Genomic DNA, 14,116 nt, shown 5'->3' with positions numbered 1-14,116 from the left:
CTTTGAGCATGGCACTCTGTGGCATTGTATCCCTCTGAGATCCGCCCCCTCCGTAACCTCTCCCTTTCCCAGCCTCCACCGCCAAATCTCCAGGACTTTCCCAAGCCGGAGTTGGCAACCCTAGGTAGAAATAAGACTCCTTCAAAACCCACTGGCCATAAAGGTGTTTGCCAAACTTCTCTCCAGTTTTAGGCTTTCGTTTTCCCCCTTCTTGCTGCCGCTGGTGCCCTTCTGGATTAGTCTTGTGATTAAACTCCTCTACATCAGGATAATATTACAGGGCTTCAAGATATGATTTTCCGAGATGACTGAGGGCAAATAAGGGCAATGGAGAAAAACAACAGAACGTTTTCCAAAAAGGAAAAAGAAAAAGGACCGAATGCCAAACTGCAGAGGGTTTTCTGGCCCTACCCCCACTTCTCATAACAGCAGCAATGAGTTTTCACAATGTACTTTTTTAATGTGATTTTTTTTTAATTTTGGAACACGTGAAGCCAAAAAAGAAGTATCTGAGAGCATATGCAGATGATTCTTTCCTAACCTTCAGGCGCTCACAACCAGAAGTTGGCAAATATGGCTTCTTGGTGGCCATCCGTGAAACAAATCAGTAGGAATTTGGACTGGTTTGACATGGCTAGGAGTGATAGAACCTACACATGAAGCTGCCTTAATCAGACCATCGGTCCTTCAAGGTCAGTACTGTCTACTCAGGCTGGCAGCGGGTCTCAGGTAGGGGTCTTTCACATTACCTGCCGCCTGGTCCTTTAAACTGGAAGCCCCGGGGACTGAACCTGGGACCTTCTGCATGCCAAGCAGAGGCTCTGCCACTGAGCCACGGCCCCTACCTTCTACAGAATTTGCTTCACAAACAGCCAGAAGACTGTGGAGGCCATAACCCGACAATCAGCTTTCAAAAAGAGAAGTCAAAAAGGGCAAGAGTCCAGTAGCACCTTAAAGACTAACAAAAATATTTTCTGGTAGGGTATGAGCTTTCGTGAGCCACAGCTCACTTCTTCAGATACCTGAAGGTATCTGAAGAAGTGAGCTGTGGCTCACGAAAGCTCATACCCTACCAGAAAATATTTTTGTTAGTCTTTAAGGTGCTACTGGACTCTTGCCCTTTTTGACTACTGCAAACAGACTAACACGGCTACCACTGCAAAAGAGAAGGTCACCTCAATCCTTCAGTGTAGAATTTCCTGCATTGCATCCTAAAACACATACATTTTTATCACTAGGACACGTGAACACATGAAGCTGCCTTATCCTGAATCAGACCCTTGGTCCATCAAAGTCAGTATTGTCTACTGTGACCGGCAGCGGCTCTCCAGGGTCTCAGGCAGAGGTCTTTCACATCACCTACTTGCCTAGTCCTTTTGACTGGAGATGCCAGGGATCGAACCTGGGACCTTCTGCATGTCAAACAGATGCTCTGCCACTGAGCCACGGCTCTTTTCCAGGAAGGGTCACCCAGTAGTCTGTCAGATGGGATGCAACTTTCTTTCGTGTGAGGAGGAGACCTGGATTTCACCTGAACAGGAAGTATTCCCACCACAAAAAAAGCAACCTCTGTCCCCAGGGAAATCTCAGAAGGCCCGCTCTCTCCTTCAAGGGCATGTTTGCAAGGAAGTCTTCAACACGGACTCTCAATTGAGTGCCGGTGGCACCTTGGAAGCCCCTGAAAGCATACCCTTTCACCAGCTTCGGCTTCTGAAAACCCCAAACCGCAGGGCCCAGTATGACCACTGAGATGGTCCACTTTCATGCTGGGGTCCTCAGCTGCTGGGATCCCGAGAGGGATCAGCACCCAGTACCGGCAGCCGCGCGTGCATGCTTGTGGCACACCTCGCAACACCCTGGGTGCCCAACTTGGTGCCCATGGATGCCAAGGCGCCTTCCAAAACCTTTCTGGGAGCCCACCAAGTGCTTTCGGAGAATCGGCGGGGCCAAGAGGAGGCTCTTTCCAAGTAGGGTTTCTGATTCGTCGCTGGAGATTTGACTGGCTGTGCAGATGAAAATAACGCTGTTTCAGCAGCAGCTGCCCCCACAGTGTTGGTTTTATGTTCTCTCACCCCTCTTTCCCATTGCCTTTTTAAAATTACCACTCTTCTCCCTGCACTTTTGGTTCCTCTGTATTGTTGGCTCCTCCTCCCGCGGCAGCCATTTTTGTGGTTGCGCCCGCTGCCCTGCGTCAGAATTCCCGAGCTGCTGAAAAGGGGACCCCCTGCTCTATAGCAAAGCTTCTTAAACTGTGGGTCGTGACCCCATATGGGGTCACGGAATTGAATGTGGGGGTCGCGAAAAATTTGGCAACAGAATGCAAATTTGCTTTCGTCTTTAATAAATGGTAAAATTATATGTATACCAAAGAATTGTTTTAAAATACATTTCTTTATGATTTATTATCAGCAAATGTTTGATTTGTATACCTATTTTTTATATCTGTATACCAGGGGTTGCGTAAAAATTTCTCGGGCGAATAGGCGTCGCAAGTGGAAAAAGTTTAAGAAGCTCTGCTCTATAGGATCATGCCCTAAGAGAAGAATGCAAGATCCCCTTTTTGCACTAGAACTGGCAAAACGAGCCTTGAAGCATCTGTCCCAGGAGAGGGAAGCACAATTTTCCGTGACTCTTGGTTTGTTGGATCAGGAATCTGCGCCAACAGAGTCCTCTCAGTGTGTGTGAGGGAGGAGGTGTGGCTCAGTGGTAGAGCATCTGCTTGGCATGCAGAAGGTCCCAGGTTCAATCCCCGGCATCTCCAGTTAAAGGGACTAGGCAGGTGGGTGATGTGACAGGCCTTTTTCTGCCTGAGACCCTGGAGAGCTGCTGCCGGTCTGAGTAGACAATACTGACTTTGATGGACCGAGGGTCTGATTCAGTAGAAGGCAGCTTCATGTGTTCATGTGTGTGTGTGTGTGTGTCAGAGGGGTACTCCTAGAATTTCAGCCAAGAATGTCTGCAAACAACCACACCTGTTCCCCGTTTCTGCCTTTGCAGTGCCCCTAACAATACTGCGGACATGGGCGGAGTTCCTCTTTAAGAAGGCAAGGATTAGCAACCTGCTTTCCCTCATGAGACCAGGCCCGGAGGGTATCGCTTCTTCTGGTCAATTCCAGCAGCGGAGAAAGCGAGGCTCCTGTTAACACAAATGGTAAGGGGTATGGAACGGATAAATGATTAAAAGTCCTGACTGGCAAAGGCCAGGGGTGGGTTGGGCTAGCTTGTCCCCAAACACGGGTGTAGGGCTTTGGACGCTGGCACTCCCAAGAGGTGAGCCTGGCAGAGGCAAATCCAGCACTGAACATGGCCATGTTGAAGAAACGAGCGTAGTTTGCTTGCGTCTTTCTATTGATTTGCCGATCCCTCGACGAGAAATGGTGCCCAACTTCCCCCATCAAAATTAATAGAATCAGACCATCATAGAATCATAGTTGGGACCACCAGAGCCATCTAGTCCAACCCCCTGCACAATGCAGGAAATTCACAACTACCTCCCCTACACACACCCAGTGACCCCTACTCCATGCCCAGAAGATGGCCAAGGTGCCCTCCCTCTCATCATCTGCCTAAGGTCATAGAATCAGCATTGCTGACAGATGGCCATCTAGCCCCACCGCCGCACTCCAATGAGGAAACAGAGAATCCACTGTTGCTGCAATTGGGCAAAATTACCGTATGTTTGTGACTTTGCGGGAACTCAGCCAACCAGCTCTCCCGCCTGTTAATTTGCAGGTCTGGGAATTTGGAGAGCGGGAAGCTTCCTGCATTGAGAACTCTCAGTGCTGATTATCGGCACTACAGACAAATTTGAAATCTGGGCTGCGCGTGGGAGGAAGCAGGGAAGGGAACAGGCTGAAGAACTCCCCTTTACTCAGCATGTCAGAAACTTACTGATAAAGGTCAAGAAGTTGGTTGCGGCAAGGAATTTGCTCTTTTTTATCGCAGGATTACAAAAAAAAAGAAATCAATCCCAGTCAGTTTAGCTTGTAGGCCTCACACTATCAAAGCAGTAGAAAAGAGCAAGAGTACTGTAGCACCTTAAAGGCTGACAAAATTTCTGACACGTGCTTTCAAAAAGTGAGCTGTGGCTCACGAAAGCTCATACCCTGCCAGAAATTTTGTTAGTCTTTAAGGTGCTACGGGACTCTTGTTCTTTTCTACTGCTACAGACAGACTAACACGGCTACCCAATCTACTACCAAAGCAGTATTTCTGGTGAAACAGACTGGTCTGGTTATATGGAATAATGTCACGGCATGCATGGGGTGGAGGAGGAGGATTAAGAAGAAAAAGAAGAGTTGATTTTTATATGCTGACCTTCTCTACTACTTAAGGAAGAATCAAACCGGCTTACAATCACCTTCCCTTCCCCTCCCCACAACAGATACCCTGTGAGGTAGGTGAGGCTGAGAGAGTGTGACTAGCCCAGGGTCACCCAGCTGGCTTAATGTGGAGGAGTGGGGAAACAAATCCAGTTCACCAGGTAAGCCTCCGTCGCTCATGTGGAGGAATGGGGAATCAAACACGGTTCTCCAGATCAGCGTCCACTGCTCCAAACCACTGCTCTTAACCACTACACCACACTGGCTCTCCACAAAGAAACAATTTTTTCTCCCTCTGCCAAAATACCAGAACTTGGAGCACTCAGTGAGGTTGATGGGCAATAGGTTCAGGATGGGAAAACATACATACTTCTTCACTCCCTTCTCTTCCAGATGATATAGGGAAAGCCAGGACCGGAGATGCATTTAAAAGGGGATGAGACAGATTCATGGAGCAGAGGTCCATCAATGACCCTCCATGACTAGAAGCAGTGTTAGGAGCCACCACCAGAAAGGCCTTGGCCTCTATTTCCTGACTGTTGGCCACTATGTCAAACAGGATGCTGGACTAGATGGACCACTGGGCTAGGGACCTCTGTGACTGACACCCCCACCCAACCAACCACAGATGGCAAAGTCCCTTGTATTTGAAGAAGAGTTGGTTTTTATATGCCAACTTTCTCTACCACTTAAGGGAGAATCAAACTGGCTTACAGTCACCTTCCCTTCCCCTCCCCACAACAAACACCCTGTGAGGTAGGAAGGGCTGACAGAGCTCTAAGAGAGATGTTACTGGCCCATGGTCACCCAGCTGCCTTCATGTGGAGGTGTGAGGAAATCAACACGGTTCACCAGATCAGCGTCCACCGCTCATGTGGAGGAGTGGGGAATCAAACCCGGTTCCCCAGGTTAGAGTCCACCGCTCCAAACCACCGCTCTTAACCACCACACCACACTAGTTGAAGGTTCCCTTAGAGTTCAGCTCCTGTTTCATGGGACAAGCCATGAGAGAGAGAGGCTTCTGATCTTTCCTCTTCCCCCGCACCACCCTGCTGAGTCCCAGCGACGGCTGAGCCTTCCAGTTGCCTACAACAGCCACTTAGTGCTATTCGGCAAGTCCAGGAACGCTGATGCCTCATTGAAGGGCTGCAATTGAGCCAGCAAAATTTTTTTTTTAAAAAAAAAAGTGTTCCTGGAGAAGGAACAATTAAATGCTTCTCTGGGTCCTACGCAGTCATTTGAGGCTAGTTACAGGCACTGTGAATTCACAGAGCAGTCTGCATGAGCCAAGGCAGAGTCTGGTTTGAGGTGGTTTGCCATTGCTGGTCTCTGCACAGAGGCCCTGGACTTCCTGGTGGTCTCCCATCCAAATACTGACCAGGGCCGACCCTGCTCAGCTTCCGAGATCTGATGAGTTCGGGCTAGCTAGCCTGGTCCGTTTTATCCTTTGTGTGTGTATAAAATGCCTCCAAGTCAAAGCTGCCTTATGGAGATAAATTTGCAGATGACACCAAATTGGGAGGAGAAATGAACACACCAGAAGTAGGTGCTGTCTCACTAACCTATTAGAGTTTTTTGAAAGCATCAATAAGCATGTGGACAGAAACAAGCCTGTGGATATTGTGTATTTGGATTTCCAAAAAGCTTTTAAAAGTCCCCCACCAAAGACTGCTAAGCAAACTTCATAGTCATGGGATAAGAGGACAAGTCCTCTTATGGATTGAGAGCTGGCTGAAAAATAGGAAGCAGAGAGTAGGAATCAATGGTCAGTTCTCCCAATGGCGGGATGTGAGCAGTGGGGTGCCTCAGGGATCTGTGTTGGGACCGGTGCTTTTCAACCTGTTCATCAATGACCTGGAGCTGGGGTTAAACAGTGAAGTAGCCAAGTTTGCAGATGACACCAAATTATTTAGGGTGGTTAAAACAAAATCGGACTGTGAAGAGATGCAGAAGGATCTCTACATACTGGAATAATGGGCATTAAAATGGCAAATGAGATTCAATGTGAGTAAGTGTAAAGTGATGCATATTGGGGCAAAAAAAAAAAATCCCAACTTCACATATACACTGATGGGATCTGTGCTGGCAGTGACAGACCAAGAAAGAGATCTTGGGGTGGTAGTGGATAGCTCATTGAAGATGCCAACCCAGTGTGCGGCTGCTGCAAAAAAGGCCAATTCCATGCTGGCCATAATTAGACGAGGAATAGAGAATAAAACTGCTGATATCATACTGCCCTTGCACAAATCTATGGTGAGACCACACTTGGAATACTGTGTCCAGTTCTGGTCACCACACCTAAAAAAGGATATTACAGAGCTTGAGAAGGTGCAGAAAAGAGCAACCAAAATGGTTAGGGGATTAGAGCAACTGTCCTATGGGGAGCGGTTAGGCCGCTTAGGACTGTTTAGCTTGGAAAGAAGGCGGCTGAGGGGAGACATGATAGAGGTCTATAAAATTATGCATATTTTGGAGAGAGTGGACAGGGAGAAGTTTTTTTCTCTCTCCCATAATACTAGAACACAGGGTCATCTGCTAAACCTGGAGGGGAGAGATTCAAAACAGATAAAAGGAAGTATTTTTTCACACAACGCAGAGTTTAATTGTGGAACTCCCTGCCCCAGGATGTGGTGATGGCTGCCAGCTTGGAGGGCTTTAAGAGGGGAGTGGACATATTCATGGAGGAAAGGGGTATTCATGGCTATTAGTTAGAATGGATACTCGTCATGCTGCATACCTATTCTCTCTAGTATCAGAGGAGCATGCCTATTATTTTGGGTGCGGTCGAACAGAGGCAGGATGGTGATGCTGCAGTCGTCTTGTTTGTGGCTTCCTAGAGGCACCTGGTTGGCCACTGTGTGAGCAGACTGTTGGACTTGATGGGCCTTGGTCTGATCCAGCAGGGCCTTTCTTATGTTCTTAAGATAAAGATAGAATTCAACGAGATCTGAATACACAGAAAAAGTGGGTGGATGTGAACAAGATGCAATTCAACCAGGATAAGTGCCGAGTTCTACATCTGGGTAACAAAAATGGGGAACATGCATACTGGATGGGGGATACACTTCTGGGCAGCAGTGTGCATGAACAAGACCTTGGGGTACGGGTGGACCGTAAGTTAAATATGAGCAGCCAGTGTGATGCAGCGACCAAAAAAAGCTAATGTGATCTTGGGGGCCATCAACAGAGGCATAACATCCAAATCGCAAGATGTCGTAGTTCCGCTGTACCCTACATTGGTCAGGCCACACCTGGAGTATTGTGTGCAGTTCTGGAGGCCTCATTTCAAAAAAGATGTGGACAGAATGGAGCGGGTGCAGAGGAGAGCGACGAGGACAATCAGGGGCCTGGAGACCAAGAAGCCCTAGGAGGAAAGGCTGAGGGAGTTGGGAATGTTTAGTCTGGAGAAGAGGAGGTTGAGGGGGGACATGATTGCTCTCTTGAAGTATCTGAAGGGCTGTCACTTAGAGGAGGGCAGAGAGCTGTCCCTGTTGGCAGCAGAGGATAGGACTCACAATAATTGGTATAAATTATAGGAGAAAAGGTACCAGCTGGATATTAGGGGGAAATTTGTTGTTCAACAGTGGAATAGGCTCCGTAGGGAGGTGGTGAGCTCCCCCTCACTGGCAGTCTTTAAGCAGCGGCTGGACAAGCACTTGTCAGAGATGCTCCAGGCTGATCCTGCATTAAGCAGGGGGTTGGACTAGATGGCCTGTATGACCCCTTCCAACTGTATGATTCTATGAGAGCCCGTGGGGTTTTAAGGCAAGAGACGATCAGAGGTGGTCTGCCATAGCCTGCCTGTGCGTAGCAACTCTGGACTTCCTTGGCGGTCCCATCCAAGTACTAACTGGGATCAACCCTGCTTAGCTTCTGAGATAGGACTAGATCGGGCTAGCCTGGGCTATTCAGGTCAGGGCTTTATGTAAGTACTTGGAAAAGTACAGCAGTAGTGGGGATGCATAATGCACCAAGGAGAAATCAACGCTTCAGCTGGCAGAACAGAGGTACCCCGGCGGGTGGAGGGAGGAAGCTCACGACAGGTTCTTGTTTTTCCTCTCCTGCAAAGCCCAAAGACGTGGGATACAAGAGAGAGCCTGTTGCCTGTCCCGGCTGTCGCCCACTCACAGCCCACCAGCATCCTGACATCACAAAGAGCTGCAGATGAAGGGCAAAGGATGTGATGTCACTTGCACAGAGAGGGTGGGAAGGAACCGAGCCCGGACAGAACAAGGTGGCCTCTGTGGCGTCTGGCCTGGTTTCCCCCCTGGCTTCTTCCCATGTCTCGCTCCCAGGGTTGCAGGCCTCTCTGGTGACTGCTGAAAAAAGGAGCCTTATCACGACCGACGGTGCAACCTCTAGCAACTCTTGGTATCGAGGTTGCCAACCTCCAGGGGGCCCTGACGTTCTCCCGGATTTACGACTGATCTCCCGACTAGAGACTAGGTGCCCAGAAGAGAACTACTGCTTTGGAGGTTGGATTTTATGACATTATACAGCGTGGTATAGTGGTTAAGAGCAGTGGTTTGGAGCGGTGGACTCTGATCTGGAGCACTGAGTTTGATTCCCCACTCCTCCACATGAGTGGCGGAGGCTAATCTCTGGTGAACTGGGTTGGTTTCCCCACTCCTCCACACGAAGCCAGCTGGGTGACCTTGGGCTAGTCACAGCTCTCTTAGAGCTCTCTCACCCCCACTCCATAATCTATCACCCCCACTCACAAGGTTTCTGTTGTGGGGAGCGGAAGGAGAGGTGATTGTAAGCCAGTTTGAGTCTCCCTTAAGTGGTAGAGAAAGTCGGCACATAAAAACCAACTTCTTCCTCCCCTCCCCAAACTCTACCCTCTACAGGTTCCATTTCCAAAGTCTCCAGGAATTTCCAAACCTGGAGTTGGCAATCCTACCCCAGAAGGAACCAGAGGCCTAAATGAGGAGGTGACAGGAAGGCAACCAAGCGCTGCAATTTCACACCTCATTAACGGAATCGTTTCCCTCCCTCCTACTCATCAGGCAGACATTAGCTGGGAGGGATTCCTTCAGGAGCCCCGTGCGCAGTTTTGGGGGCTTAATGATTTAGAAGAATAGCCCTGTGTTAGCCCTTGCCTCTGATAAGCAATTACCAGCCTTAAGTGAAGACAGACTGCACTTAAAAGTGTATGTTTGTGTGTGTGTGGGGGGGTGTCTGCAGATGATTCAAGGACCACCATATTCCCAGTGACATTTATAAGGAAGTGACACACGGGGCGGAGAAGCAGATGACATACGGCTCTGCTGGAGAGGCAGCAAATGCCCATTCCAAGTGGTCAGCAGAGGACAAAGACAGGGAGACCAAACCCCCTCCCCCCTTTAAGATTCTGGCTCTCCTGGGCTCTCCCTTCTTTCGGGGTGGGCTCCCCAAAACTCCAGTTTATTTATTTTATTTATGTTGTAGTTGTAGTAGTTGTAGTAGTAGTAGTAGTAGTAGTAGAAGAAGAAGAAGAGTTGGTTTTTATATGCCGACTTTTTCTGCCACTTAAGCAAGATTCAAACTGGTTTACAATCCTCTTCCCCTCCCCACAACAGACACCCTGTGAGGTAGGTGGGGCTGAGAGTGCGTGACTAGCCCAACGTCACCCAGGTGGCTTCATGTGTAGGAGTGGGAAAGCAAATCCAGTTCACCAGATTAGCCTCCGCTGCTCATGTAGAGGAATGGGGATCAAACCCGGTTCTCCAGATTAAAGTCCACTGCTCCAAACCACAGCTCTTAACCACTACACCATGCTGGCTAGGTAAGGCGAGGTAGGGGGCAGGGTTTGTCTCCCCTCGCCCACTGCTTTCTCTTAAGCAGAGACACACAACATACAAACTCTAATTGACATCTAAGCTGCTTTGAGTCCCAACAGTGGGGAGAAAAGTGGGATATAAATAAAGCGATGCAAAATAAATGCAAATGCATCATTTTGCACATTAAAAAAATGAAGTAGGAGGAATGGGAACTGAACAGACTCAGAGGGGAAGGGGAAACAACAACAAAAGAGGCAGATGTGCTAGAAGCTACTTGAGAATGGGATTCTGAGGAACGATGGAGAAACTGAGAGCATTCCACTAGAATGAGGAAAGAAAACAGCGAAGGAGATCTACAGGAAACTGCGATCACAGAAGTCAGCTCTCCTTGCTCAGTAATGCCAGGCCCCCATTCTATAGCATAAGGAGCATAAGGGGCAATCAAGGCCTATTCCATGGTACATGGACCATGAGAATAATGCAATGAAAATGGAAAACAAAACAAGGTCATATCTTGCATAATGTTTGGTCTAGATCAGGGGTGTCAAATGTAGAATCATAGAGTTGGAAGGGACTACAAGGGTCATCGAGTCCCCTGCACAATGCAGGAAATACACAACTACCTCCCCTCCATACCCCCAGTGACCCCCTACGCCATGCCCAGAAGATGGCCAAGATGCCCTCCCTCTCATCATCTGCCTAAGGTCAGAGAATCAGCATTGCTGACAGATGGCCATCTAGCCTCTGCTTAAACACCTCCAGGGAAGGAGAGCCCACCACCACCTCCCGAGGAAGCTCATTCCACTGAGGAACCGCTCTCACTGTTAGAAAGTTCTTCCTAATGTCTAGACGGTCTGCATAAGGGCCTGCAGGCCAAATCTGACCCCTTGAAGCTCTTATCTGGCCTGCGAACCAGCCAAGGCAGCCACCATCCCACTCTCGATCTGGGCTGGTGAGGCCTGGCCCGGCCCCACCAAGTGACATTTATGTCATATTCGGCCCTTGCAACAATTGATTTTGACACCCCTGGTCTGGATGAAGCCCACCACGAGAGCTTACGCCCCAAAAATCTTGCTGGCCTCTAAAGTGCTAATGAACTCAAATCAAATGCCCACCACGCTCGTTTCACATGTTGTTGGATTTGGCTCACGAAGGGAGTGCCAGTGTTAATGCCCAGAACTGACCTTGCCTGGGGGGACGGAGCCAACTTTGGAGACAAGCCAATGAGTGAAAACACAAAGAAGAGCTCCCGGCTTGCCGAGGGGCCGAGCCGGACCTGCCGAGGTCTCCCCTCCCTCGCTCTTACCTTTCGTATCATTTACCGGATCCATGTGCCTGTAAATGTATCCTTCTAGGTAGGAGTGAAATTTGGGGGTGGGCGGGAAGAAGGCCAGGCAGATGGACATGAGCTCCCAGCCCCGGGCCAGGCTCTCATAGCGGAAGTTCTCCGTGGTCTGCCGGCACAGCTGGATGTAGAGTTCGTCCCGCAGGCCCTGCATGCTCCAGCCCTTGGTGGCAATCTCCAGGGCCACATTGAGCTGGTCCGTCTTGGCCCGCCGGTCCCCCATGTACATCTGGATCAGCTTGAAGATCTCGCAGGCCTCCTTCTTGACGTTGCGGTCGGTGGTCATGATCATGGGCTTCTTGATGGACTCGCTGCTCCAGGCCAGCATGTTGGCGATGGAGACCTTGCGCCGGAAGAGGCCCTGGGTGTGCTTGTTGAAGTGCTTGGAGGCCCAGTTCTCAATGTCCGTCTCCGAGGAAGGCTTCCTCAGGTTGAAGGTCGGGAAGACACAGCTGGTGCTAGGCATCATGTTCCTGTTCTGCCGGCTGCCCTCGAACTGGGCGCAGGCGCCGAGGTCCTCGGACTGGGGGAGGAAAGGCAAGACAAGGTGACCACCTGCACGAGATGAGAATTCATCACCATCCAGCACCAAAGAGAGCGAGATTCCTCCGCCCCCAACTTCTGTTCCCCACCTCTCTGCACACTTCTAGTGGAAACGGCAGCTGTTGCATCTCTCGCACAGTTGTTTGTCATCTGTGGCCTGCTAAGTGTGTCATTTCCCTATAAATGTCAGCTACGATATGGCTGTCCTTGAGTCACAGAATCATAGAGCTGGAAGGGGCCAGACAGGCCATCTATTCCAACCCCCCTGCAAAGTGCAGGGTCAGCCTAGAGCATCCCTGACAAGTGCTTGTCCAGCCTCTGCTTAAAGACTGCCAGTGAAGGGGAGCTCACCACCCCCCTAGGTAGCTAAACCCACTGTCGAACAACCCTTACTGTAAAAAAAAAAAATTCCTAATGTCCAGCCGGTACCTTTCCTCCTGAACATAAGAAAGGTCCTGCTGGATCAGACCAAGGCCCATCAAGTCCAGCAGTCTGTTCACACAGGGGCCAACCAGGGGCCTCTAGGAAGCCACAAACAAGACGACTGCAGCAGCACCATCCTGCCTGTGTTCCATCACACCCAAAATAATAGGCATGCTCCTCTGATACTAGAGAGAGAAGGTATGCAGCATGACTAGAATCCATTCTGACTAATAGCCATGAATACCCCTCTCTTCCATGAATATGTCCACTCCCCTCTTAAAGCCCTCCAAGCTGGCAGCCATCACCACATCCTGGGGCAGGGAGTTCCACAATTAAACTCTGCGTTGTGTGAAAAAATACTTCCTTTTATCTGTTTTGAATCTCTCCCCTCCAGGTTTAGCAGATGACCCTGTGTTCTAGTATTATGGGAGAGGGAGAAAAACTTCTCCCTGTCCACTCTCTCCAAAATATGCATAATTTTATAGACCTCTATCATGTCTCCCCTCAGCCACCTTCTTTCCAAGCTAAACAGTCCTAAGCATCCTAACCGCTCCCCATAGGACAGTTGCTCTAGTCCCCTAATCATTTTGGTTGCTCTTTTCTGCACCTTCTCAAGCTCTGTAATATCCTTTTTTAGGTGTGGTGACCAGAACTGGACACAGTATTCCAAGTGTGGTCTCACCATAGATTTGTGCAAGGGCAGTATGATATCAGCAATTTTATTCTCTATTCCTTGTCTAATTATGGCCAGCATGGAATTGGCCTTTTTTACAGCAGCCGCACATTGGGTTGACATCTCATTTGCCATTTTAATGCCCATTCTTCCAGTATGCAGAGATCCTTCTGGAGCTCTTCACAGTCCGATTTTTTTTTAACCACCCTAATTTGGTGTCATCTGCAAACTTGGCTACTTCACTGTTTAACCCCAACTCCAGGTCATTGATGGAACAGGTTGAAAAGCACCGGTCCCAACACAGATCCCTGAGGCACCCCACTGCTCACATCCCGCCATTGGGAGAACTGACCATTGATTCCTACTCTCTGCTTCCTATTTTTCAGCCAGCTCTCAATCCATAAGAGGACTTGTCCTCTTATCCCATGACTATGAAGTTTGCTTAGCAGTCTTAGGTGGGGGACTTTGTCAAAAGCTTTTTGGAAATCCAAATACACAATATCCACAGGCTCATTCCTGTCCACATGCTTGTTGACGCTTTCAAAAATCTCTAATAGGTTAGTGAGACAGGACCTACCCTTACAGAAGCCATGTTGGGTTTTGCCCAGCAGACCTTGCCCTTCTATATGCTTGACAATTCTATCTTTAATAATGCTTTCCACTAATTTACACGGAACAGACGTTAAGCTAACTGGCCTGTAATTTCCTGGGTCCCCCCTGGAACCTTTTTTATAAATGGGTGTTACATTGGCCATTCTCCAGTCCTCTGGTACAGAGGCTGATCGAAGGGACATATTACATATCTTTGTTAGAAGTTCAGCAATTTCCCATGTGAGTTCTTGAAGAACTCTAGGATGAATACCGTCTGGTCCCTGTGACCTGTTAGTTTGCAGTTTGTCTAGACGTTCTAGGACTTCCTGCCTTGTTACCACTATTTGCCACAGTTCCTCATTTTCCCCTCTCCAAAATCTCTGTTCAGGAGAAGGAATCTGCCCTGTATCTTCAGCAGTGCAATTTCAACCCATTAATGTGAGTCCAATGATCCTCT

The 14,116-nt window shown here is 49.0% G+C and overlaps 1 protein-coding gene and 1 non-coding gene across 4 annotated transcripts in view; one reads left to right on the top strand and one right to left on the bottom strand.

The window, feature by feature from the left end:
- Positions 1 to 14,116, bottom strand: part of ARHGAP39 (Rho GTPase activating protein 39) — a 170,343-nt gene that overhangs the window by 17,870 nt on the left and 138,357 nt on the right. For all 3 annotated transcript variants that reach the window (XM_056854558.1, XM_056854560.1, XM_056854559.1), the window contains exon 5: positions 11,391 to 11,952. In XM_056854558.1, coding sequence (XP_056710536.1) covers positions 11,391 to 11,952 — 562 coding nt within the window. The remainder of the gene's footprint in view (positions 1 to 11,390; positions 11,953 to 14,116) is intronic.
- TRNAA-GGC (transfer RNA alanine (anticodon GGC)) lies at positions 2,690 to 2,761 on the top strand. The gene has a single exon. It is a non-coding gene; the product is annotated as a tRNA-Ala (tRNA).

This window comes from Euleptes europaea, chromosome 8, assembly GCF_029931775.1.
Source record: "Euleptes europaea isolate rEulEur1 chromosome 8, rEulEur1.hap1, whole genome shotgun sequence".
Taxonomy (NCBI): Eukaryota; Metazoa; Chordata; class Lepidosauria; order Squamata; family Sphaerodactylidae; genus Euleptes; species Euleptes europaea.
Note: the sequence above shows the minus strand (reverse complement) of the source record. Positions and strands in the feature narration are given on the sequence as shown.